The sequence below is a fragment of the Mustelus asterias genome (genome assembly GCF_964213995.1).
Source record: "Mustelus asterias chromosome 26 unlocalized genomic scaffold, sMusAst1.hap1.1 SUPER_26_unloc_35, whole genome shotgun sequence".
NCBI lineage: Eukaryota > Metazoa > Chordata > Chondrichthyes > Carcharhiniformes > Triakidae > Mustelus > Mustelus asterias.
In genome coordinates, this window is record NW_027590104.1 from 78,545 (window position 1) to 103,665 (window position 25,121).

General features: G+C 46.4%; 1 protein-coding gene across 2 annotated transcripts in view; it reads right to left on the minus strand.

Moving 5' to 3' along the window:
- Positions 1-25,121, minus strand: part of LOC144482143 (NACHT, LRR and PYD domains-containing protein 3-like) — a 73,453-nt gene that overhangs the window by 33,557 nt on the left and 14,775 nt on the right. For both annotated transcript variants that reach the window (XM_078201365.1, XM_078201366.1), the window contains exons 3-7: positions 16,335-16,501; positions 13,980-14,151; positions 13,811-13,876; positions 10,049-11,834; positions 5,344-5,430 (exon numbers count right to left, since the gene is read on the minus strand). In XM_078201365.1, coding sequence (XP_078057491.1) covers positions 5,344-5,430; positions 10,049-11,834; positions 13,811-13,876; positions 13,980-14,151; positions 16,335-16,501 — 2,278 coding nt within the window. The remainder of the gene's footprint in view (positions 1-5,343; positions 5,431-10,048; positions 11,835-13,810; positions 13,877-13,979; positions 14,152-16,334; positions 16,502-25,121) is intronic.

A 25,121-nucleotide genomic window follows, 5' to 3' on the forward strand; every position in this document is an offset into this window, starting at 1 on the left:
TTGTTACAGAGCAGAAGGAGGCCATTCGGCCAACAGTGTCTGCACTGACTCTCCGATTGAGAAAAGCACGAAGTGTCATTCCCCCACCTTCCCCCCAAAACCCTGTGCATTCCAGAGCTTAACCACTGACTGCAGGGGAAGGCCCCATTCAGGCAATGCTGGCACCAGATTTAAAGGCAGCCAGCAGCACTTTTAAAGGCTCTGAAAGGAGCAGTGAGGGAGTCCTGGTTAATGAACAAAGGCCTGAAATGGCAGAAGGCAGATTAAACTCAATTCGCTGACACTTCCCTGGAAATCTCAAGGATATATCTGTTTGGAGGGAGGTTTTGCTCCCTCAGGGCTGGAGGACGAGACCTGTCACATCAACCGAAACAAGGCTGGATAGAAACTGCCGAGGGCCAGGGCAGGCAGCACGTGGCTGCAGTGAGGCAAAAGGATCAATAACCTGATATGTTCTGACAAGGTGAGTGTTAAACTTACAGGCTGATATGTGAATAAGGATGAAAGAGAAATTGTGGAAAGAACATCTCCACCCAGACACTGGCAATGTCCAACCAGCAGCATCAGTCTTCAGGAACATGTCAGCCTCTCTGTGAAGGGGTCCGGTCAGTCAGCGATGACTGCTGCACTGCCGACACCGAGTGACCATCCTGGTGGTCCCATGATGGGCAGTCTGGCAGCACCATAGGCTTGTGTGTGTCTTTGTTGGGTGAGTAACAATGGAAATTTATGTGCTTGTAGAAGAGGGCACACAGCGTCAGAGAAGGAGCCAAGAGTGACAGTGTCTGGATTGTGTCATCCTTATGCCAATGGAAGATGCAGTGCTGGAGCTGGGAGACCTGGAGGCTGGGTGGGCAATCGCTGATGGGGAGATGGGTTGTGGATCCAGAGAGACTGAGTGAGTGAATGGATGGGCACAGGAGAGGCTCTGCTGCTGAGTCCAAAACCTGGTGCTTGTGTGTCTTCCATTGATCACATGGAGCTCTGGGTTAGGGACAGTCTGCAGGACATGTTGGAATGTGCATTACCCTCTAACATTCTTCACTCTCACACAAATCCACAGCTGCTGCGAGAGGGAGACAAGCGTCCACCTCAGAAGAAGAGGAGGGGTTCACAGAGGGTGCTCTGTCACATTATTCCCCATAACCTCCACCAGAGCAGATACGGTCTCACACAATTAGCAAAGGGGTTACAATCTGGCAGCACAGGACAGCACACACAAACCCGAGCAGCTGATGGAGGCAGGAATAGCTGAGTTCGCTCTCACTCTCGAGAGGACAGGTCATTGTCAGCTTCAGGAAGATGAAATGTGACTGGAGTCTTTAACAAGGTGGCAGATACTGGAGCTGCAGTGTAAGGTATTTTAACATCCAGTGGAGTTTCCAAAGGCTGCGTGTATCCATACACAAAGGATGGAGGAGTCAATCCAGGCCAGCAGTGTTACCATGTCTCAGGTATGAGGACAAATAGCATCCTCCACAGAGAGATTGGTGACCTTCATGGAGAGTCACATCCAGCCGATCACCCACAGGAAATACACATGAACCTGCATGTTTTCACCACCTCCATGAGCACTATGGAACACGGGCTGCGGGAGGGGTGGGAAAATGTGCCTGGAGTAACTGTCAGGCCCTCCCCAGCTAAGCAGGGAGGGTCCAGTTTGCCCTGGATGGATAGAGGAGCGGCTGCCTGCAGCATTTGGTAGCTCCTCTCAGGATGCCCCTGGTGTGGGCAGTGGGTCCTCTTCTGCTCCGACTGTGACACAAGCATCTTACGAAGCTATGATGACAGAGACAACTCCAGCATCTGTGCAGAGGACCCGCAGTCGGCCGGATTCTTCTAGGACTCAGGAAATCCGAGGACAAAGGCCACGGTCATTGAAATTCTGAGAGGAGAGGTGAAGATGCTGCCTGCAGCTCGGCGGAAAGTGCAGGGATGGGGGTGGTTGTCATGGTGGGGTTGCTTCCTTGGGTTTCACAGGGTTATACTTTGTTATTACTGGTCACTTTGTTATGTATGTATTTTCAGTAAATTCAGAGATGGAACACCACTAAAAAAATCCCTCACCATATTACTGGGTCTTTAACAGTTCACTGGGAATGTGAGATGGGAAATGCAGCACTGAATGAGGTCAATACAATTCCAATGCCTTTGTTTCATGTAGTGACGGCTCCAGGGAAATTATAAAACATTCACAGAAACAGCAACAGCGCTGGAGATGGTGGAAGATTTATTACACTGAATGGCTGTGTGAGTTCAGGTTCATGGAAAACATGTCTGCATTACTGAATCTCCATCCTCCCTGACACATATCCCATGTCCCTGGCCTGTGGTCCATGGGGTTCCTCATCATGAAGCATCTGGTCAACATTGTATTGCATCACACTTTCTTCAAAGCTTCTCCACTCTAGATCCAGGTTGTATGGAACACAGCACAACACCAGGACATTTGAGACCCTCGCTGAGTATATTGAATAGTTCCACCAGATCTATCTTTAGAATTCCTCTGGCCTGTGCAATGGTCCCACTATTCTCTCTTCTGTGACTGAGTTTGGGTTACACACAGGCACAATTACCGATCCCTACAGTGGGTAGCGCTTGTTTTTATTAATTCTTTCAAGGGATGATGGTATCACTGGCAATGCCAACACTTGCAGCCCATCCCCAATTGCCTTTGAGAAGGAGGTGGTGAGCCATCTTCTTAAATTCTGCAGAGCATCTGGTACAAAACCGCTAGGAAGAGACATCCGGGATTATGATCCCGCATCAGTGATGGAAAAGCAATATATTCCAAGTCAGAATGGTGTGGGGTTTGGAAAGAAATCTGAAGCTGGTTGGTGTTCCATCCTTTTCATATCCTTGGCCATCTCGGTGATGGATAGTGCCTGTTTGGATGATGCTGGCTCAGGAACCTTGGTGGGCTGCTACATTCCACCTTGTATGTGGTAAAATACTGCCACTGTGCGTCAGTGGTAGAGACAGTCAATGTTTAATTTGGTGAATGGCCAGCTGATCCAGTGGGCTCCTTTTCCATGGATGAGCTTCTTCAGTGTTTTTGAAGCTGCAGTCAATCCAGCAAGATGAGCGGATTCCATCACACTGCTGACTTGTGCCTTGGAGATGGTGGGCAAAAATCTGGGAGACAGGGGGCGAGTTTCTCATTTCCGAATTCCCAGGCTGTGATCTACCCTTGGAGCTGTAGTGTTTACAGTTCAGTGACTGTTCAATGGTCCCAGTGCGCCCCCACCACTCAGGATGTTGATGGTCGAGGATTCAGCGATGGTGCTGCCATTCAATGTAAAGGGAATATGGTTAGATTCCCGTCTGTTGGAGATGATCCTTGCCTGGCATTTGTGTCGTGAAACATTACTTGCCATTTTTCAGGTTAAGCCTGAACGTTCTTCAGACCTTAAGACGCTAGCTCTGTTGAAAAGTCATCCAGACTCGAAGGCTTAGCTGTTCTCTCTCCACAGAAGCGGTCAGACATGCTGAGCCTTTCCAGCATTTTCTGTTTTGTTCAGCTCTTGCTGTTTATGGACATGGACTGCTTCAGTCTCTGAGGAATTGTGAACAGTACTGAGCACTGTGCAATCATTAGTGAGCATCCTCATTTCTGACATTATAATGGAAGGCAGGACATTGATAAAGCAATTGAAGGTGGTTGGGCTTTGGACATCACCCTCAGGAACTCCTGCAGTGATGTTCATGAGGCACTGGAAGGATGACACTTTTCTGACGTTCAAGAGCAGACTGATGGAGCAACAATTCATCAGATTGGATTTGCCCTGCTTTTTTCCACATTGTCCGGTAGATCCAGTGTTGTAGCTGTACTGGAACAGCTTGGCCAGGGGAATGGCTAGTTATGGAGCACAATTCTTCAGTACCATTGCTGGGGTACAGCCAGGCTGACAGATTTTGCAGTATGCAGCGCCTTCAGTCATTTCTTTACCTCACATGCAGTGAATCAAATTGTCATCTGTAATGTTGGGGACCTCAGGAGGAGGCTGAGATTAATCATTCTACTCAGCACTTCTGGCTGAAGATGACACTGATGCTCTGGCCTCCCTCATCAGTAATGATGGAATTCTTGTGGCATGTTTATTGAATCATAGAATTCCCACAGTGTAGGAGGAGTACCTTTGGCCCATCGAGGCTTCACCAATTCTTTGAAAGAATATCATATCCAGGCCTATCTCTGGAACTCCACATATATGGCCCACTCATCCCCGTAGCCTACACACCCTGAGACACCTCGGGACAACTTAGTATAGCCAAGCAACCGAACCTGCACATCTTTGGACTGTGGGAGAAAATTGGAGTACCCAGAGGAAACCCACACAGACACTGGGAGAACGTGCAAACTCTACACATAAAGTCACCCAAGGCCGGAATTGAACCCTGGTCCCTGGCGCTGTGAGGCAGCAGTGCTGACCACTGTGCCACTGTGTCGCCTAATGTAACCGGCATGTCCAACATTTGTGGCATGTCCAGCACTTTTTATGACCGTATATGGCAAGAGAGCAGATCTCGGATTGATCCATTGGTTTTGGTGTGATTCAGCTCGGTCTATCATATGGTCCGCTCTGTTGTCTGGTGGCCGTGTGCTGGAGCTTTACCAGGTTCACATCTCATTTTTAGGTAAACCCAAGTCTCATTTGGTAGTATATGCAAAGAAAATGAGTCGTTATAACACAGTACTGGTTACTGGGGAAAGCCACTGTCAGCTTCCTATAAATGAAAGGTACAGTCCTATGCATTCTATTTTAAGATGCTCCTTAAGCGCCGTTGAACATAAATTTGAGAGTGGATCCCTCGGGATAAAACTCATCAGAATTCCATGTAATTTGTAATCTGCCTTACCAATATACAGCAGTTTTCTACGTTTGATCAAACTGAGAAGCCGACAGACATAAACATCTATAATCTGAATGATAAATTAAACTAAACTGAACACATGACCAGCCATATCTGATAATTCTATAAACATTTAATTGATTTGTCCATCTTTTTTATTCTCATGAATGGTTTTGAAAATAATTCTAAATGATTAGTTAATTCTTTCACTCCTGAATCTCGCAGGTTATTGTAACTCAGGTTCAGACACATCACTGACTGGTTTGTACTGAGAGCAGAGGTGAGAATATCGGAGGCTGTTACTCTCCAAACTGGAGATCAGAGAGAGAAAGATTACAGGAATCAGAGTAAATCTGTGGTGTTTAACACGAATACTGACAGGAATGACGTGGAATGGTTATTAATGTCACTATTACTGACACCGATAATAATTTACAGTGTCAGACATCCACTGATTATTAACACAATCTCACACAGTCTGATACTTACTGCAGTTTCTGTATTTTACATTCTGGATTCCTCAGAGGCGCAGACAGTAGTTTAACTCCTGAATCTCCCACTTTATTGCCATCCAGACTAAATAGAGGAAGTGAAAAACACATTAAATTCAGATTAATGTTCAGCAGAAAAATAGCTGGATCTATTTTTGTGTCAGAAACTTAGCATGAGTGGTGAACTGATTCAAGTTATGATATTATATCTCATCCAAGTTGATCTTTCTCTACACCCCAGCTGTGACTGTAACACTGCATTCTGGACTCTTTCTTTTCCTTCCCTATGTACGTTATGCTTTGGCACTAATAAATGTGACAATATTAAATCAAACATCAAACCCTTTCTGTTGAATGGAAAAGGCAATAGTCAGCATTGAAACAATTCAACAATTCACTCTCACTGGTTTGCCTACTGGGGGAAACCAGTTTTACACCTCTCAAAATGTATATTTTGTTTAATTGTCCATGGGATATGGGTGTTGCTGGCTAGACCAGCATTTATTTCCCACTGCTAATGGCCCCTAGAGGAGGTGATGCCCACATCCTGTGAACAAGCAAGTCATTTTTAAACATGTCCCACATTCTGGTCTCATTTCCTGATCATCAGAATTACCCTCCTGAATCTCACTGACCCTGCTAAGTTTCCAAAAATTCAAATCATTTCTGCTGTTACATAAATCCAGAATTTTATGAGAATTGTACATTTTACTGAGGGTTAAATGATAAAGCTGTGAGAGTGGATCGCTCGGGATTCCCTGTGCTTCTTAACTACTGACATTGTAACATCTGTATAATATCTCAGGGTGAGTTAAAGTGTGAAACTGTGCTAACTGTTGCTTTAAGATCCATCCCCGAGATTTGATACAACAAGGAAAGATTATTCTCCCATTAGAAAGTTGAAATATTTCTGTTTGATTAGTTTATAGGGGAGGGGTGTCTCCCACTACATTCCACAGTAAACAGGCTCTACATTTTCTGCAGGTCTGGCTCGTGTTCTATCTCCGGGAATTACCATGAGTTCCTACTTCCCAGTAGATCCTCACATAGGAAAAGGATTATCCGAAAATCCTGTTTCATATCACTGACAGTTTGACTGGAGATTTTCCAGCAGCAGGTTTCCTCATTCAGGAAATTCTGGTTTCCTCGGCTCAGATGCAAGCTCTGCAGTCCTGCCACATTTAGTTGTGAATGATGGTGGACGATGAAACAACAGAAGGAGGCGGCTCCACAAATATCCCATCCTCATGATGGAGGAGACTAGCACATCAGTGCAAAAGATATGGCTCAATTATTAGTAACTAACTTCAGTGGCTGAACCATCCAGAGGGCCACAACATCACAGATATCAGCTCATTCCATTCACTCCACATGATGTCAAGAAATAGTTAAAGATAATGGATACTGCAAAGACCACAGATCTTGACAATATTCCAGTAACTGTACTGAAGATTACTGCTCCAGAAGTTGCTCTGTTCCTCGCCAAGCTGTTCCAGTGAAGCTACAACACTGATGTTTACCCAAAATAGTGGGAAATTGTCCAGATCTGACCGTACACAAAAAGGAAAGAACAAATCCAATCTGTCCATTTACCACCCCATCAGTCTCCTCTCGATCATCAGCACAGTAATGGAAGGCTAACGAGACTAACAAGTGACACTTAATTAGCAATGACCTGCTATCTGACTTGAAGCTTGTGCTTACTCAGGGTCACTCAGCCCCCTACCTCATTACAGCCTTGATGCAAACACGGACAACAGAGCTGAACTCAGGATGAGAGGGGAGAGTGTCTGCCCTTGACATCAAGGCAGCATATGGCTACATGTAGCAAAAAGGAGCCAGAGAAAAACTGAAGTCAATGGAAATGAGAGAAAAAAAAACTATCTGCTGTTTGGAGCAATACCAGCACAAAGGAAGATAGTTATGGTTGTTGGACCATCTACAAGATGCAGTGCAACAACTCACCATGGCTCGTTGCTCAGCACTGTCCAGTCTTGTGATTTCTATCCCTGAAAGGACAAGGGCAGCAGATGAATAGAAACATCATCACCCGGAAGTTCCCTTCCAAGATACACACCATCCTGACTTGGAAACATATCACCGTTCCTTCACAGTGACTGGGTCAAAATCCTGGGACTCTCTTTCTCACAGCACTGTGGGTGCACCTACACCACATGAGTCCCTAAATGCAATTCCAGAGATATAATAGTGAGCATAGTTGCTTTCCAAGCAGTTGATACGGGTTTAATTCCCAGCTATCTCAGTTTATTGGAGAGGGTGAAGAGAGGGTCATCTCATCTCCAGGAAATCACAGCAGGAATTTCTCAGGGGAATGTCCTCGGCCCAATCATCTTCAGCTGCTTCATCAATTACATTTCCTCCATCATCAGGTCAGAAGTGGAGATGTTTGCTGATGTCTGCACAACGTTCAGCACCATTCTCGGCTCTGCAAGACAGTGATGCAGGAGCTGTCCATATTTAGCCAGGCTTGAACAATATTCAAGGAAGGCTGACAAGTGCCAGGCGATGACCATCTCCACCAAGAATGAATACAATCATCTCCCTTCACATTCAATGGGATTATCATCATCTGAATCCTGACTATCAGCACATTGGATGCTACCATTGGCCAGGAACAGACTTGACATATCAATACTCTGGATTTTAGAGACGATTAAAGGCCAGGAACTCTGCACAGAGTAACTCATCTCCTGACTTCCAAATACATTTCCACCATCTACAAGACACGTCAGGAATTTGATTGAATACCATCCACTTGTCTGCATGAGTGCAGCTCAAGATTCAGAAAGCTCGCCACCATCCATGATAACTCTGCTTGTTGACTGGTTCTCCACCCATCACCTTCAACATTCATTCCATCCACCAGAGGTACAGTGCTAGCAGTGTGTACCATCTACAAGATGCAACAACTCCCAATGGCTAATTACACAGCACCGTCCAAACTTGTGATTACTATCTTTGGAAGGATAAGGACAGCAGATGAATGGAAACATCACCACCTGGAAGTTTCCTTCAAAAATGCACACCATCCTGACTTGGAAGTATCTCGCCATTCCTTCACAGTGACTGGGTCAAAGTCCTGGGACTCTCTTTCTCACAGCATGGTGGGTGCACCTACAGCACAGGAGTACCTAAATTCAATGATGGTGATATAATAGTGAGCATAGTTGCTTTCCAAGCAGTTGATACGGGTTCAATTCCCAGCTATCTCAGTTTGTTGGAGTGGATGAAGAGAAGGCCAGGAGATAGGAACCACAACCTAAAAGAGTGGGTTAATTCATTTTCGTCAAATCTGTGGCTCCAGCCTGGAGCAGTAGTGTTAAACTTAGCCGAGGGTCGGAGGGGAGTTGATCATTCAGCTACTCTGAGCCGGCCCACGTTTCGTTCAAAAAGGAAATGGTAAATCTAATAGTGACACAGAGGAAAACTAAATTCATTGGTTGGTAAAAAAAATTGCCGTTTGCGACTGGATTTATATTATGGTGAATTGGAAGATGCAACAGAAAGGGTCAGTGGTGGTTCTGCTGTTGATGTGGTGGACATGGATATTCCAGAGTCATCTGATGCAATCTGAGTCATATGAGCAAGCAATATAAAATAATCGGTAGAATTGTTAACGGATTGCAGGAGCAGAGGGACTGGATGTAGATGTACATCGATCATTGCCGTTAGCAGGGCAAGTGTAGGTAGCAGTTAATAAAGAGTACAGCATCTTGGGCTTTACTGTTATGTCATAGTTTATGCTTGTGGGCATTAGACAATAATTCATGAGTTTAAGTTTAATTTGTGTTTCTGTGCTTGTGAGCTCAGAAAGGGCCAAAACTTTAATTTCACTTCATGTTAAACAAAGCTGCCTGCAGGTTTTTGGTTTCACTTTAAACTGTCCCTGCATTTTAATTTAACGTTTACGATGTTGTAAGAGTGAGAGGTTAAAGAAATGGTTGCTTCTATTTAGAGGCCCACAATGAATGATAGAAGCACCAAGTTTCAGTTACAACCAGTTAATCCAGGAAGCAAGACGGAGTTCACAGAGGCTGCCAGTAGAGGCAGCGCAATGCAGGGATTCAGAAAGGAACCCGAACTGATGATGTCACCAGTGATCACGTGACTGATAAAGGGACATTGTCCCAATATAACACACACCTACTGTAATACATAACAGAGGTAGAGCGCAGTAAAATAATCCTGATAATAATTAACACACTGTAAGCTGTACCGAACAAGAGAAACTAATTTCTGAATAGCATCGTACAGAATCAGATGGTTTCTGTTGGGCGGGGGAAAGATCCTTTTTCAGATTTTGGAGGGAGGCTTTTGCAGCTCTAATCATTTAAAATTCATCCCAACAATGTTTTTATTCATTCAAGGAATGTGGGCATCGCTGGTTATGCCAACATTTATTGCCAATGCCTATTTGCCCACAAAAATCTGCCTTCTTGTAATGATGTAGTTTTATCAGAGAATCTAGATTTATTACAGGTTCAGAAGGAGGCCAATCGGCCCATCATATCTGCATCTGCTCTCAAATGAGCATTATTACTTTGCGCCATTGTCCCACACTTTGTGACCATTGGACATTGTTCTCATAAAACAGAGGCATGTTCATTCAAGGACGTCAAGAGAGAAACAAAGGAAATGGCTTCTCAACAATGAAAATATCCGCTCTGAGACCAAACAGTTACCTCAACTCCTGACATTTGTGTAGAACGGGTCCCAGCCGCCGGAGCTCTTCACACTGAATGTAGCATCGCCGTAGATCGAGGTGTTTAATTGTATCACAGAGTCCAATGACATGAGACAGGACCGCACAGTCAATCGGGGTCAGTCGCAATCCGCTAAATGAAAGTGTTTCCACCGATCCCACTGTGTTCCGAGCCAGTGCTTTATTCTGAGACTCAAACAGGTAGTGGAATGTGTTCAGGAGCTTCCTCTTCCCAGTTTCAGTCTGTGTGTCTCCAATCTGCCCTTCAACCTTCTCCTTCACCCAGTCAATCACTCGGCAGGTTGTTTGATGAAGAAATGGACCCAGAAACTTCTCCAGGGGTCGAGCTGACTGTGGGGAGGAGAGACCAGCAACAAAACGGAGAAATATCTCAAATCGCCCATCTTTCTCGCTGTGGGCTTTACGGGGGAGTTTCCCGATATCCCTGGGATCTGGAGTCAGGAATTGTGTGAGTGCAGCTACAAACTCCTGGATGGTGAGGTGTGGGAATGTATAAACCACACTCTGGGCAGAATCATCTCTCTCCAAAAGTTCCATCAGGAACCCAGACAGGAACTGGGAAGGTTGTAGATTGTACTCAATCAAATCTGCATCTCTAAACACAATCTTCTTCTCGGAGACTCCTGTGTAGGCCATCTCACCAAGCTTCAGTAACACATCACGACGGTTTTCAATCTCTCGGCCATGGTTTTTCAGAATGTTGTAAATATAGTAGGAATATAGTTGGGTGATGGTCTTGGGAACTTGCTGCCGTTTCCTGTCTCTTTGTATAAAGAAGGGACCCAGTGACAGAGCGAGGATCCAGCAGTAGGAAGGGTTGTAACACATGGTGTACAGGATCTCGTTCTCCTCCACGTGTTTGAAAACAGCTGTTGCCACCGCCTGATCTCCAAAAAACTTGTTGAAATATTCCTTCCGTTCATCACCAACAAATCCCAGGATTTCAGCCCAGACACTGATCTCAGCCTTTTCCAATAAATGTAATGCAGTGGGGCGGCTGGTCACTAACACTGAACATCCTGGGAGCAGCTTGTGCTGTATTAAACTGTACACAATGTCAGACACTTCACACCAGCATTCAGGATCTGTGCACATGTACTGAGGTTCTGTATTTCTCCGATTGTCGGCAAAATCAATACTGTCCTTGAATTCATCCAAACCATCGAATATAAACAGCAATCCCTCTGGGTTCTTCCAGAGCTCTCCAAGAATATTTCCAAAGTAAGGATACTGATCCAATATCAGATTCTTCAGGTTTATTCTACAGTTAATAGTGTTCAAATCCCGGAATTTAAAACTGAAAACAAATTGATAGTGTGGGTATATTTTCCCAGTGGCCCAGTCATAAACAATCTTTTGTACCATTGTTGTTTTTCCAATTCCCGGGACTCCGCTCACTGCTGCTGAATTCCCAGATTTGGATTCAGAATGGGATTGGTGGAATAATCTCCTAATTTTCTGCAGCAAACTGCCCGTCTGGGAAAAGCTGCTCTGAAACAATTGATCAGTTCGGATTTTTTCCAGTTCTTTCCGGAGATGTTTCTCTCTCCATTCTTCATGGTCTCGGCCCCTTGCCAGCAGTTCATGTTCGACAAGTGTCCGATCTCGAACAGTAGAAATAACCGTTAGCTCAGCGTATCGATCAACCAGCTGGAAAATCTTAACCTTCTCCTTTATGAGGATAGTGTTCACTCTCAGTGTTTCAGTTTGTACCCGGAGTGACTCCTTGTGTTTCTGTTGAACATCTTCAATCAGAACAGAGAGAAAATGTTTATTATTGTTATTGGCGTTAATAAGTAAATTCTCAAGACCACTTTGCTGAAAATAGATTTAATTCATTAAAAGTTAATGGAAATCTCATTTGAAATTGAACAAAAGCCGAGAAAATTTTCATATCCTCACTTGATTCTATATTTACTGAATGCAGATTTCTTTGCAGGTAATATTTTCTCTCTAATGGTGAATACTATCCAAACTGCCGTGTATTGTAGACAGTACAAACCCCCACGTAATCCTGATTGCACAACAATGGAGATTCGAGTCGTTCAACGTTTGAATCCTTCAGTGATGTTTCTGCAGCAGAGTTCTGGATATTGCTGGAGTTGGGGCACAGATTGCTCAGCAGCTGAATGCGATCATAGCAGATTTTTACTATTTTTACCTGTGGTGCTGTGCACACTCGGAGGGAGAAAACTGTATGCCACATGCGACCGTATGGAAATGCATCTCCATCTCGGCACACAGCCAGGTGGGCACAGCGCCTCAGGACACAGCCAGGTGGGCACAGCGCCTCAGGACACAGCCAGGTGGGCACAGCGCCTCAGGACACAGCCAGGTGGGCACAGCGCCTCAGGACACAGCCAGGTGGGCACAGCGCCTCAGGACACAGCCAGGTGGGCACAGCGCCTCAGGACACAGCCAGGTGGGCACAGCGCCTCAGGACACAGCCAGGTGGGCACAGCGCCTCAGGACACAGCCAGGTGGGCACAGCGCCTCAGGACACAGCCAGGTGGGCACAGCGCCTCAGGACACAGCCAGGTGGGCACAGCGCCTCAGGACACAGCCAGGTGGGCACAGCGCCTCAGGACACAGCCAGGTGGGCACAGCGCCTCAGGACACAGCCAGGTGGGCACAGCGCCTCAGGACACAGCCAGGTGGGCACAGCGCCTCAGGACACAGCCAGGTGGGCACAGCGCCTCAGGACACAGCCAGGTGGGCACAGCGCCTCAGGACACAGCCAGGTGGGCACAGCGTGTGCAGATCCTGCCAAGTGTCTACAACGTATCGGGATTCTGCCAGGTGTCTACAGCATTTCAGTGTATCAGGCTCTGCCCAGGTATGTGCAGGATTTCTCAGTGAACCAGGATCCTAGAAACCCTACAGTGCAGAAGGAGGCCATTCGGCCCATCGAGTCTGCACCGACCACAATCCCACCCAGGCCCCACCCCCACACATTTTACCCACTAATCCCTCTAACCTACACATCTCAGGACACTAAGGGACAATTTTTAACCTGGCCAATCAACCTAACCCGCACATCTTTGGACTGTGGGAGGAAACCGGAGCACCCGGAGGAAACCCACGCAGACGCGAGGAGAATGTGCAAACTCCACACAGACAGTGACCCGAGCCGGGAATCGAACCCGGGACCCTGGAGCTGTGAAGCAGCAGTGCTAACCACTGTGCTACCGTGCCGCCCCACTGTGCTACCGTGCCGCCCCAGGTGTGTACAGAGTTTCTCAGTGAATCAGGATCCTTCCAGGTGTGTACAGAGTTTCTCAGTGAATCAGGATCCTTCCAGGTGTGTACAGAGTTTCTCAGTGAATCAGGATCCTTCCAGGTGAGTACAGGGTTTCTCAGTGAATCAGGATCCTGCCAAGTGAGTACAGGGTTTCTCAGTGAATCAGGATCCTGCCAGGTGAGTACAGTGTTTAAAACTGTATCAGGGCCCTGCCAAGCATGTATGCGGTTTTGTGAATTTAAGGAAGTGAAGCAATATCCCTATAATTACAAGAAATGTCAGAAGTCACATGGATTGAATCTTACATCGATGCTGAATTCACAAGAATTGATGATTTCCAAACAAGTTTTAGTCCTGCTTCTCGACCCTATGAATTTCTGTATCTCTAATTCTGATAACCTCGAGGCAAAGATGTATTTTCAAATACCCAGCTTCTCACAAGTCAAATGAATTGTCTGAAATCCCCATTCCCTCCCTTACCTTTCAGGTGGCTGGGTATTTCTGATAATTCCTCTCCAACTTTCATATAATTAATTGGATCAGAACCTGTTGAAAAGAATTAACTTCCATGAAATCAGGTCTGTGTAATATTGTAGTAACGTTTGCAGTGTTTGGGTCTGAAACTGAATTCAGTGTGATTTTACCATACCAAGTTCCCGTATTTCTCTCAGTATTGTGCCCAATTTCCGTAAACTGTGGTGCATTTTCACAAAGGATTCCCACATCATCCTTCGAGCCCGAGGTCCTTTCTCCATAACCAGATTGAGGAGAAGTTTGGAACTGCCCGCTCTGTTTCCGTTCTGCACGAGCTCACTGACTTTCTGTGAAGAATAATAATGAATATATTGATGAGAGGTGTGAAAGGTAAACACTGGGAAAGGGAAGGAAAGGACTTGCTCAGGGATGGGATTTCCCAGATGTTTTGAGGACAGGAAGCAGCGACTTCTTGAGGTGAAATGTCATTCTGAAAATTGATGAGTATTCTCCACACATCTCGATTCCATCATTCCTTCAAATGAATGTGAATAAACTAAATTTAATGGCTGGAATACCGCTCTCAGTTTGGCACACAAGTAATCCCGTGCTGTAGCTGTCTCAGGAATTACCACAGATGAATCAAAACATTGTTGATTTATCAATCACCAAAATCAACCAACGATAACAATTCAATCATTTTCACATAATTAACTGAAATATCTCAATCCATTATTTTGCATGTTTACAGTTAGTGTGAAATGTCACTAACCATGTTCACAAAGTTTTAACATTCATCACCAGTTTACATTCAGAGTTTACAACACACAAAAAGAGGAGAAATCGGACCATGAACCTAATACAAAGCAGGGTGTACAGAAATGTCTTCAGGAGGTGAGGAAAGTCGAGAGGCAGAAGGGACAGTAAGACATCTGCAGTCTCAGCCGTGAGTGGTGGTCTGAATGAGGTAGTGCACATAGAAGGCTGCACGAACCTCAAAGGGAAGCTTGAAACAGCTGCCAAAATGTTTTTTTTAATTTTTCTATTCTGCAAAGATTTTCTGAAAAAGTAGCTCAGGCCAATTGTGATGGTGCTGCATTAAGGTTAACAAATGATTCAAATAAGGGAAAGAATACACTTAATAGAACTGTTAAACATCCCCTGAAGATCTTTGCTTGAATGAACTCAGAGCAAAATCCCCTTTTGGTGACAACAGTCCTTATAGATGTGATTCATAACATTCCAGTAACTTTATCACACAATGTCCTCTGGCTTTAGGGTGTTCTTCAGCAGTTTAAAGATACACTACAGAGTAGATGTGCTCAAGATGCTGATGTTTCCCTGGGGAGGAGTGCCATCCAAACCCAGAGCACAGGGTCAGAGTTCCACTCAGTTACGGATTATTTCGGACCCTCCATTATAGGAAAATAAAAGCAATTAGAAAACTGTCCTGAGAATATATCTGGATGTTACTGAAGATGAATGGATTGATGTTATAACAGAGATTTGAGAATTTCGGACTCATTAGACGAGAGTTGTGAAGATTAAAGGGCAAATCAATTGTGGCCTTACGCTGAAGTACATGTTCACGGATTGTTTCCAACATTCAGTCAGAGGTCACACATTTACAGTCTTATGGGTCAGACTGGATATTTTTTTAGTGTAAAGTGGTTAAAATATGTTGTGATGTAGAAGTTAATTTTATTTTGTTGATATATTGGATAATAAATTAATAGCAAAGGAGAGCAAGAAGCAGGACTGGTCCAACTGGATGGGATATTAACTAACAGATAGTAAGTATCAGGTTCAGGTTAGAATAAGTGATTGCTGGAGGAGAAAGTAAACCCAGGATCAACCTTGGAATGGTGGCAAAATGGCAGAGGAAGGCATTTGATGGCATTCCAGATGGTGGCCTCAAAATCGATTCTCGGGGAAGGCCTCTTTATTGGACACTATTTGGTGCACAGATGGGCCTATCCTTTGGGGCAATAGATATGCCAAGGCATCGGTGCTGCCTGCCCTCAAAGAAACCCGATCTTTCTGGGGTCTGGTTTCTCTCTGGCCCCCAGACCTAACTTGTCTGAATTTCAGGGCTCATGGCCATTGATCTGCACTCACCCTCCAGATGCAGCTTATGGCGTTGCTGCTGAGGTACCGGCTGTCTGACTGGGCTGACAGGTTTGTGTAGAAGCTGCCACCTTTAATAAGGACAGCAGGTTCCTGGATCCCCACCACCTGCTGAAGCAAGGTTCCTGTCAGTGTGATCATGTCACTTCCAAAATAATTCTGGCCTTTTTATGGCTCCAAAAGTTCTAAAACACTGGGGTTTGTCTCATTCCAAACATGGGACTGCTGTAGACCTATTGATTGGTATGATTAGTCAACAATTCAATTTTCAGTGCATCATGCAAACGACAACATGTAGGAAGATGTAGTAGACAGACTGAGGTATTTATTCCACATTATTTCTTTGTTTCTATTCTGTAGGTTCTGTGATGTGTGAAGAGATGGAATTCAATCTACATCTTACCTGATATTCTTGTCCACTGAAATGGTCCTCGCCAATTAACATGAGAGCCAAACCTTCCACCCCTTCTTCAATCGCCTGTTCCAGTCTATCCCGGTAAAATTTAGTTAATTGAAGCAACAGGTAATCGTCGCAATTTGTGAAGAACTCAGTGAGTGTAGAGTTTGGATCTGTGAAAGCAAAGAAATACCAACACATTATCAATTTTCTACCCAGACGGTCACATTCCTCTCATTCCGAACAACCGAATCCTCCTGTGAACCAGGTTATTAAAGCTGTGTTTATTTGCTTTGCTACAACACCTGGGGGAACACGTCCTGCACATGCTCAGATGTGGTATCAGAGCCTGTGACATCATAGTGAGTGACATCCCTGGGAGATCCTGTATCAAACACTTTAATTCCAAGTTAATCTGGAGAATCCCAATGCAGACACGGTCCCAGCTCAATGCTGCATTAAGAACTGGTAATTGGTAAACATATGAAAAACTAACAGTTTCATTGGAATTTCCAAGTGGTTTCCTGACAGCCGCTTCCCCCACTCGCCTTTGCACTTCCCCCACCATCCTTACCATTTCCCCACTTCATTCAAACTTTTCCTCACATCTCTCTGCCACTCTCCATGCAGGTCCTCGCTGCTGGGTCACTTCCATAGAGGGGAAGAGAGGAGAATGGCAGAACCAGAAACAATGTGTGGAAAGGCAGATACAACACATGTGCTACTTTCCATTAATCTGTATAATCAATTCATTAAAAATGTACAATTTGTCACACAACCTAGCTTCAGTTTATTGGCTTCAGATAGATTTCGATTTTGATGTAACACGGGAATTTTTTGTCTTAGCATTGCTGCCTCACAGCGCCAGGGACCCAGGTTCAATTCGGGCCTCAAGTAACTGTCTGTGTGGCGTTTGCATGTTCTCCCCGTGTCTGTGTGGGTTTCCTCCGGGTGCTCCGGTTCCCTCCCACAGTCCGATAGATTTGCAGGTTAGATGGATTGGACATGATCATTTACCCAATGGTGTCCAAATATGTGTAGGTTAGGTGGATTAGCCATGTTAAACGTGCAAGGTTATGAGCACAGGGTGGTGGAGTGGGCCTGGGAAAGATGCTCTTTGAGAGTCGGTGCAGACTCGATGGGGTGAATGGCCTCCTTCTGCACTCTGGGGATTCAATGGTTTCTATTGTTGTTTAATTTCAGTGTTCCTGAAATTTCTTGCTTTCCTGAAAAGGTCAAGAGGGCTCTTTTAATCCAATCCATTTGAAAACTAGCCGCCCCCGAGTTAACAGATCCAACTATCCAGGACAAGTGGGAAAAATATGGGAACACTATCATCTCCAATTAAGTGACAGAGCTTCCAAATAGTGATATATATCATCGTTTCTTTTGTGCTACAGGGCCACAGTCATGTGGTAAATTAGTACTCATTAGTTTCTATTCCAATTGGATGGTTAATGCTGCTTATCGTCTCAAACCTGGATATTTCTCATTGTCCAGTCACATCAGCTGATACCCTTCACACTGTTCTATCCACCTTATCGGTAAATGAGTTGTTGATGGTAGATTCAGACCATGGTGGCCGTCCCCTCCCTTCCCCCGACCTCACTTCAATAATGTGGAGATGCCAGCATTGGACTGGGGTAAACACAGTGAGAAGTCTCACAACACCAAGTTAAAGTCCAACAGGTTTATTTGGTAGCAAAATCCACTAACTTTCAGAGCGCTGCCCCTTCGTCAGGTGAGTGGGAGTTCTGTTCACAAACAGGGCACAAAGCCACAAACTCAATTTACAAAATAATGGTTGGAATGCGAGTCTTTACAGGAAATCAAGTCTTAAAGGTACAGACAATGTGAGTAGAGAGAGCATTAAGCACAGGTTAAAGAGATGTGTATTGTCTCCAGACAGGACAGTTAGTGAGATTTTGCAAGCCCAGGCAAGTCATGGGGGTTACAGATAGTGTGACATGAACCCAAGATCCCGGTTGAGGCCGTCCTCATGTGTGCGGAACTTGGCCTCACGAAGATACAAAAGGAAACCACACCCGGCCGTCCCATCGTATCGGGCAATGGGACCCTGTGCGAGAACCTCTCCGGCTATGTCGAGGGCATCCTGAAACCCATTGTACAAAGAACCCCCAGCTTTTGTCACGACACGACGGACTTCCTACAGAAACTCAGCACACATGGAGCAGTTGAACCAGGAGCACTCCTGATCACAATGGATGTCTCAGCACTCGACACCAGCATCGCCCACGACGATGGCATTGCTGCAACTGCCTCTGTACTCAACGCTGACAACTGCCAGTCTCCAGATTTTACAACTCATCCGCTTCATCCACTTCATTCAGTGGGGAATTATGCTTCGAGCCCAAATAAGTAGGGGAGGTCCTAAATGAATACTTTGCGTCGGTATTCACAAAGGAGAGGGATGTGTTGACTGGGAGTGTCTCGGAGGGGAGTGTTGACCCGTTATAGAAAATCTCCATTACAAGGGAGGAAGTGTTAGGTTTTTTAGGGAATATACAGACTGACAAATCCCCAGGGCTTGATGGAATCTATCCCAGGCTGCTCAGGGAGACGAGAGATGAAATCGCTGGGCCTCTGACGCAAATCTTTGTCTCATCACTGGACACAGGTGAGGTCCCAGAGGATTGGAGGATAGCTAATGTGGTCCCGTTATTTAAGAAGGGTAGGAAGGATAACCCGGATAATTATAGGACGGGGAGCTTGACGTCCGTGGTCGGGAAGTTGTTGGAGAGGATTCTTAGAGATAGGATGTATGCGCATTTAGAAAGGAATAAACTCATTAACGATAGTCAGCATGGTTTTGTGAGAGGGAGGTCATGCCTCACTAACCTGGTGGAGTTTTTTGAAGAAGTGACGAGAATGGTTGACGAGGGAAGGGCCGTGGATGTCGTCCATATGGACTTTAGCAAAGCGTTTGACAAAGTCCCTCATGGTAGGCTGGTGAAAAAGGTTGGATCTCATGGGATAAAGGGGGAGGTGGCTAGATGGGTGGAGAACTGGCTTGGTCACAGAAGACAGAGGGTGGTAGTGGAAGGGTCTTTTTCCGGCTGGATGCCTGTGACTAGTGGTGTTCCACAGGGCTCTGTATTGGGACCTCTGCTGTTTGTGATTTATATAAATGGTCATGGAAGAAGGTGTAACTGGGATGATCAGTAAGTTTGCGGACGACACGGAAATGGCTGGACTTTCAGATAGTGAGGAGCATTGTCAGAGGCTACAGAAGGATATAGATAGGCTGAAAATTTGGGCAAAGAAATGGCAGATGGAGTTCAATCCAGATAAATGCGAAGTGATGCATTTTGGCAGAACTAATGTAAGGGGGAGCGAAACGATAAATGGCAGAACCAGAAAGGGTGTAGATACGCAGAGGGACCTGGGTGTGCAAGTCCACAGATCCTTGAAAGTGACGTCACAGGTGGAGACAGTAGTGAATAAGGCATATGGCATGCTTGCCTTTATAGGACGGGGCATAGAGTATAAAAGTTGGGGTCTGATGTTGCAGTTGTATAGAACGTTGGTTCGGCCGCATTTGGAATACTGCGCCCAGTTCTGGTCGCCACACTACCAGAAGGACGTGGAGGCTTTGGAGAGAATACAGAGGAGGTTTACCAGGATGTTGCCTGGTATGGAGGGGCTTAGATATGAGGAGAGATTGGGTAAACTGGGGTTGTTCTCACTGTAAAGACGGAGGATGAGGGGTGACCTAATAGAGGTGTATAAAATTATGAAAGGCATAGATAGGGTGAACGGTGGGAAGCTTTTCCCCAGGTTGGTGGTGACGTTCACGAGGAGTCATAGGTTCAAGGTGAGGGACGGGGGGGGGGCGCGCGGCGGAGGTTTAACACGGATATCAGAAGGACGTATTTTACACAGAGGGTGGTGGGGGCCTGGAATGCGCTGCCGGGCAAGGTGGTGGAGGCGGAAACACTGGGAACGTTTAAGACTTATCTAGATAGCCACATGAACGGAATGGGAATGGAGGGATACAAAAGAATGGTCTAGTTTGGACCAGGGAGCAGCACGGGCTTGGAGGGCTGAAGGGCCTGTTCCTGTGCTGTGTTTTTCTTTTCTTTGTTCCTGGACCACAATGTCTTCACCTTCAACAACCAGTTCTTCATCCAGACACACGGAACAGCCATGGGGACCAAATTCGCACCTCAATATGCCAACATCTTCATGCACAGGTTCGAACAAGACTTCTTCACCACACAGGACCTTCAACCGATGGTATACACTAGATATATCGATGACATTTTCTTCCTTTGGAGTCATGGTGAACAATCATTGAAACAACTCTATGACGACATCAACAAGTTCCATCCCACCATCAGATTCACCATGGACTACTCTCCGGAATCAGTTGCATTCTTGGACACACACATCTCCATCAAGGACGGTCACCTCAGCACTTCACTGTACCCGCAAGCGCACGGATAACCTCACGATGCTCCACTTCTCCAGCTTCCACCGTAAACACATTAAAGAATCCATCCCCTATGGACAAGCCCTCCATATACACAGGATTTGCTCGGATGGAGGAGGATCGCAACAGACGCCTCCAGATGCTGAAATATGCCCTCATAAGAACAGGATATGGCGCTCGACTTATCGATCAACAGTTCCGACGCGCCACAGCACCGACCTCCTCAGAAGTCAAACACGGGACACGGTGGACAGAGTACCCTTCGTCGTCCAGTACTTCCCTGGAGCGGAAAAGCTACGACATCTTCTCCGGAGCCTTCAACATGTCATTGATGAAGACGAACATCTCGCCAAGGCCATCCCCACACCCCCACTTCTTGCCTTCAAACAACTGCACAAACTCAAACAGACCATTGTCTGCAGCAAACTACCCAGCCTTCAGGAGAACAGTGACAACACCACACAACCCTGCCACAGCAACCTCTGCAAGACGTGCCGGATCATCGACACGGATGCCATCATCCTACGTGAGAACACCATCCACCAGGTACATGGTACATACTCTTGCAACTCGGACAACGCTGTCTACCTGATGTGCTGCAGGAAAGGATGTCCCGAGGCATGGCACATGGGGGAGACCATGCAGACGCTACGACAGCGGATAAATGAACACCGGTCGACAATCACCAGGCAAGAGTGTTCTCTTCCTGTTGGGGAGCACTTCAGTGGTCACGGGCATTCGGCCTCTGATCTTCGGGTAAGCGCTCTCCAAGGCGGCCTTCACGACAACGCAGAGTCGCTGAGCAGAGACTGATAGCCAAGTTCCGCACACGAGGACGGCCTCAACCGGGATCTTGGGTTCATGTCACACTACCTGTAACCCCCACGACTTGCCTGGGCTTGCAAAATCTCACTAACTGTCCTGTCTGGAGATAATACACATCTCTTTAACCTGTGCTTAACGCTCTCTCCACTCACACTGTCTGTACGTTTGAGACTTGATTACCTGTAAAGACTCACATTCCAACCATTATTTTGTAAATTGAGTTTGTGTCTTTGTGCCCTGTTTGTGATCAGAACTCCCACTCACCTGACGAAGGAGTAGCAAGCGCTCTGAAAGCTGGTGGATTTTGCTACCAAATAAACCTGTTGGACTTTAACCTGGTGTTGTGAGACTTCTCACTGTGCTCACTTCAATAACCCATGAACATTGGCCAGAATTTTACGTTGAGCAGGTGGGGACGTGCCTGACTCAGACGTGTGTGAAATCATGGGAGAAGACATTGGGCACGTGTTTCAACATGATTGCTCATGCAATATTCCAGTGGCAGACACACCTCTGACTCTCGCCACAAATCAACCTGTCAATTTAGCCCATTAAGGGGCCAATTAAATGCAGTTTTCCATGGCTCATCTGCCTTTACATTTACTGGGCAAGCTGATTGGCCAGGCAGCCTTTAGGTTTTGGCTATAACCTGGGTCTCAGGCGGGATGAACTGTTCGAGCTGAAATAAAATGAACAGGAGTTATAGGCAACTAGCCACACCGGGGCATCGGGAGGAAGACACGTGGGTCACAGTTAGGAGGAGTAAAGGGCAGAAGGGTAAAGTACCAGAGAGTACTCCAGTGGCGGTCTCTCAAAATAGGAAGGGCTTGGTGACAGGTGTGAGAGGGGAGGGGAGTGAACAGTTAGAAGAGGGGTCACCTGTGGTTGTCCCACTCCAAAACAGGTATATTGTTTTGGATAGTGTGGAGGAGTGTGCCTCTCCAGTGGTAAGACACAGTGACCAGGTCACTGGCACACAGTCAGGCTCTGTGGCCCGGAAAGGGAAGAGAGGGGTTAGGAGAGCGATAGTGGTGGGGGATGCATCAGTTGGAGGCACAGACAGGCGATTCTGTGGATGGGAACGGGACTCCAGGATGGTAGTCTGCCTACCTGGTGCTGGGGTCACGGATGTCTCCGAGCGGATAGGAGGCATATTAAAAGGGGAAGATAAAGAAACGGATGTCATTATACACATTGGTGGAAATGACGTAGATAGGAAGAGTAGGGGGATCCTAAGAGAGCAATTCAGGGAGTTGGGAAATAGGTTAAAAAGTAGGGTCACTAGGGTGGCCATCTCTGGGCTGCTCCCAATGCCTCGTGCCAGTGAGGCTAAGAATAGGGAGTTGGTACAAATGAATGCCTGGCTAAAGGACTGGTCCAGGAGGGAGGGCTTCATTTTCATAGATCAATGGGAAGTTTTCAGGAGAGGATGGCACCTGTACAAGAGGGAGGGGTCACAACTAAGTTGGAAGGGCACAAATATCCTGGCTGGGAGCTTTGCTAGTGCAGTTCGGGGGGGGGGTTTAAACTAGTATGGCAGGGGGGTGGGGATCAAAATATTAGGTCTACAAGTGTGGAGGCTGGGGACGAGCTTGGGGCTGGGACAAGGCTGGCAAAGAAGAAGAGCACTCTGGGGGAGGACGACCTCACTGGGCCTGGAGGTCTGGAGTGCTTATACTTCAATGCAAGGAGCGTAGCAGGTAAGACAGACGAACTTGGGGCCTTAATGCGCACGAGGAATTTGGATGTGGTTGCGGTGACAGAGACTTGGTTGAAAGAGGGACAGGACTGGCAGCTGAATATTCCAGGGTACAAGTGTTTTAGGTGAGACAGAGGAGGGGCCAAAAGAGGTGGGGGAAGTAGCGGTATTAGTTGGAGAGCATATTACAGCGGTGCAGAGGGAGGACAATTCAGAGGGGTCGTGTAACGAGTCACTCTGGGTGGAGCTTAGAAACAGGAAAGGCGCAGTCACTATGTTGGGGGTGTACTACAGGCCCCCCAACAGCCCAAGGGAAGTGGAAGAATGGATATGTCAGGAGATACTGGATAGGTGCAGGAAAAATAGGTTGGTTGGAGTGGGAGACTTCAATTTCCCTGGTATAGACTGGAAATCGCTGAGGGCAGGGACTCTGGATGGGGAGGAATTTGTAAAATGTGTACAGGAGGGTTCGTTGGAACAATATGTGGACAGCCCGACTAGAGAGGGGGCTATACTGGACCTGGTACTGGGGAATGAGCCCGGTCAGGTCTTCAAAGTTTTGGTAGGGGAACATGTGGCAAATAGTGACCACAATTCTGTTAGCTTTAGGATAGTGATGGAAAAGGATGAGTGGTGTCCCAAGGGTAAGGTGTTGGATTGGGGGAAGGCTAACTTTAGTGGGATCAGGCAGAAATTGGCAGCTCTTGATTGGGAGAGGCTGTTTGAGGGTAAATCCACATCTGGTATAAGAACATAAGAACATAAGAAATAGGAGCAGGAGTAGGCCATCTCGCCCCTCGAGCCTGCCCCGCCATTCAATAAGATCATGGCTGATCTGACGTGGATCAGTACCACTTACCCGCCTGATCCCCATAACCCTTAATTCCCTTACCGATCAGGAATCCATCCATCCGCGCTTTAAACATATTCAGCGAGGTAGCCTCCACCACCTCAGTGGGCAGAGAATTCCAGAGATTCACCACCCTCTGGGAGAAGAAGTTCCTCCTCAACTCTGTCTTAAACCGACCCCCCTTTATTTTGAGGCTGTGTCCTCTAGTTTTAACTTCCTTACTAAGTGGAAAGAATCTCTCCGCCTCCACCCTATCCAGCCCCCGCATTATCTTATAAGTCTCCATAAGATCCCCCCTCATCCTTCTAAACTCCAACGAGTACAAACCCAATCTCCTCAGCCTCTCCTCATAATCCAAACCCCTCATCTCCGGTATCAACCTGGTGAACCTTCTCTGCACTCCCTCCAATGCCAATATATCCTTCCTCATATAAGGGGACCAATACTGCACACAGTATTCCAGCTGCGGCCTCACCAATGCCCTGTACAGGTGCATCAAGACATCCCTGCTTTTGTATTCTCTGCCCTTCGCAATATAGGCCAACATCCCATTTGCCTTCTTGATCACCTGTTGTACCTGCAGACTGGGCTTTTGCGTCTCATGCACAAGGACCCCCAGGTCCCTTTGCACGGTAGCATGTTTTAATTTGTTTCCATTGAGATAGTAATCCCATTTGTTATTATTTCCTCCAAAGTGTATAACCTCGCATTTATCAACGTTATACTCCATTTGCCATATCCTCGCCCACTCACTCAGCCTGTCCAAATCTCTCTGCAGATCTTCTCCGTCCTCCACACGATTCACTTTTCCACTTATCTTTGTGTCGTCTGCAAACTTCGTTACCCTTCACTCCATCCCCTCCTCCAGATCATCTATATAAATGGTAAACAGTTGCGGCCCGAGTACCGATCCCTGCGGCACGCCACTAGTTACCTTCCTCCAACCAGAAAAACACCCATTTATTC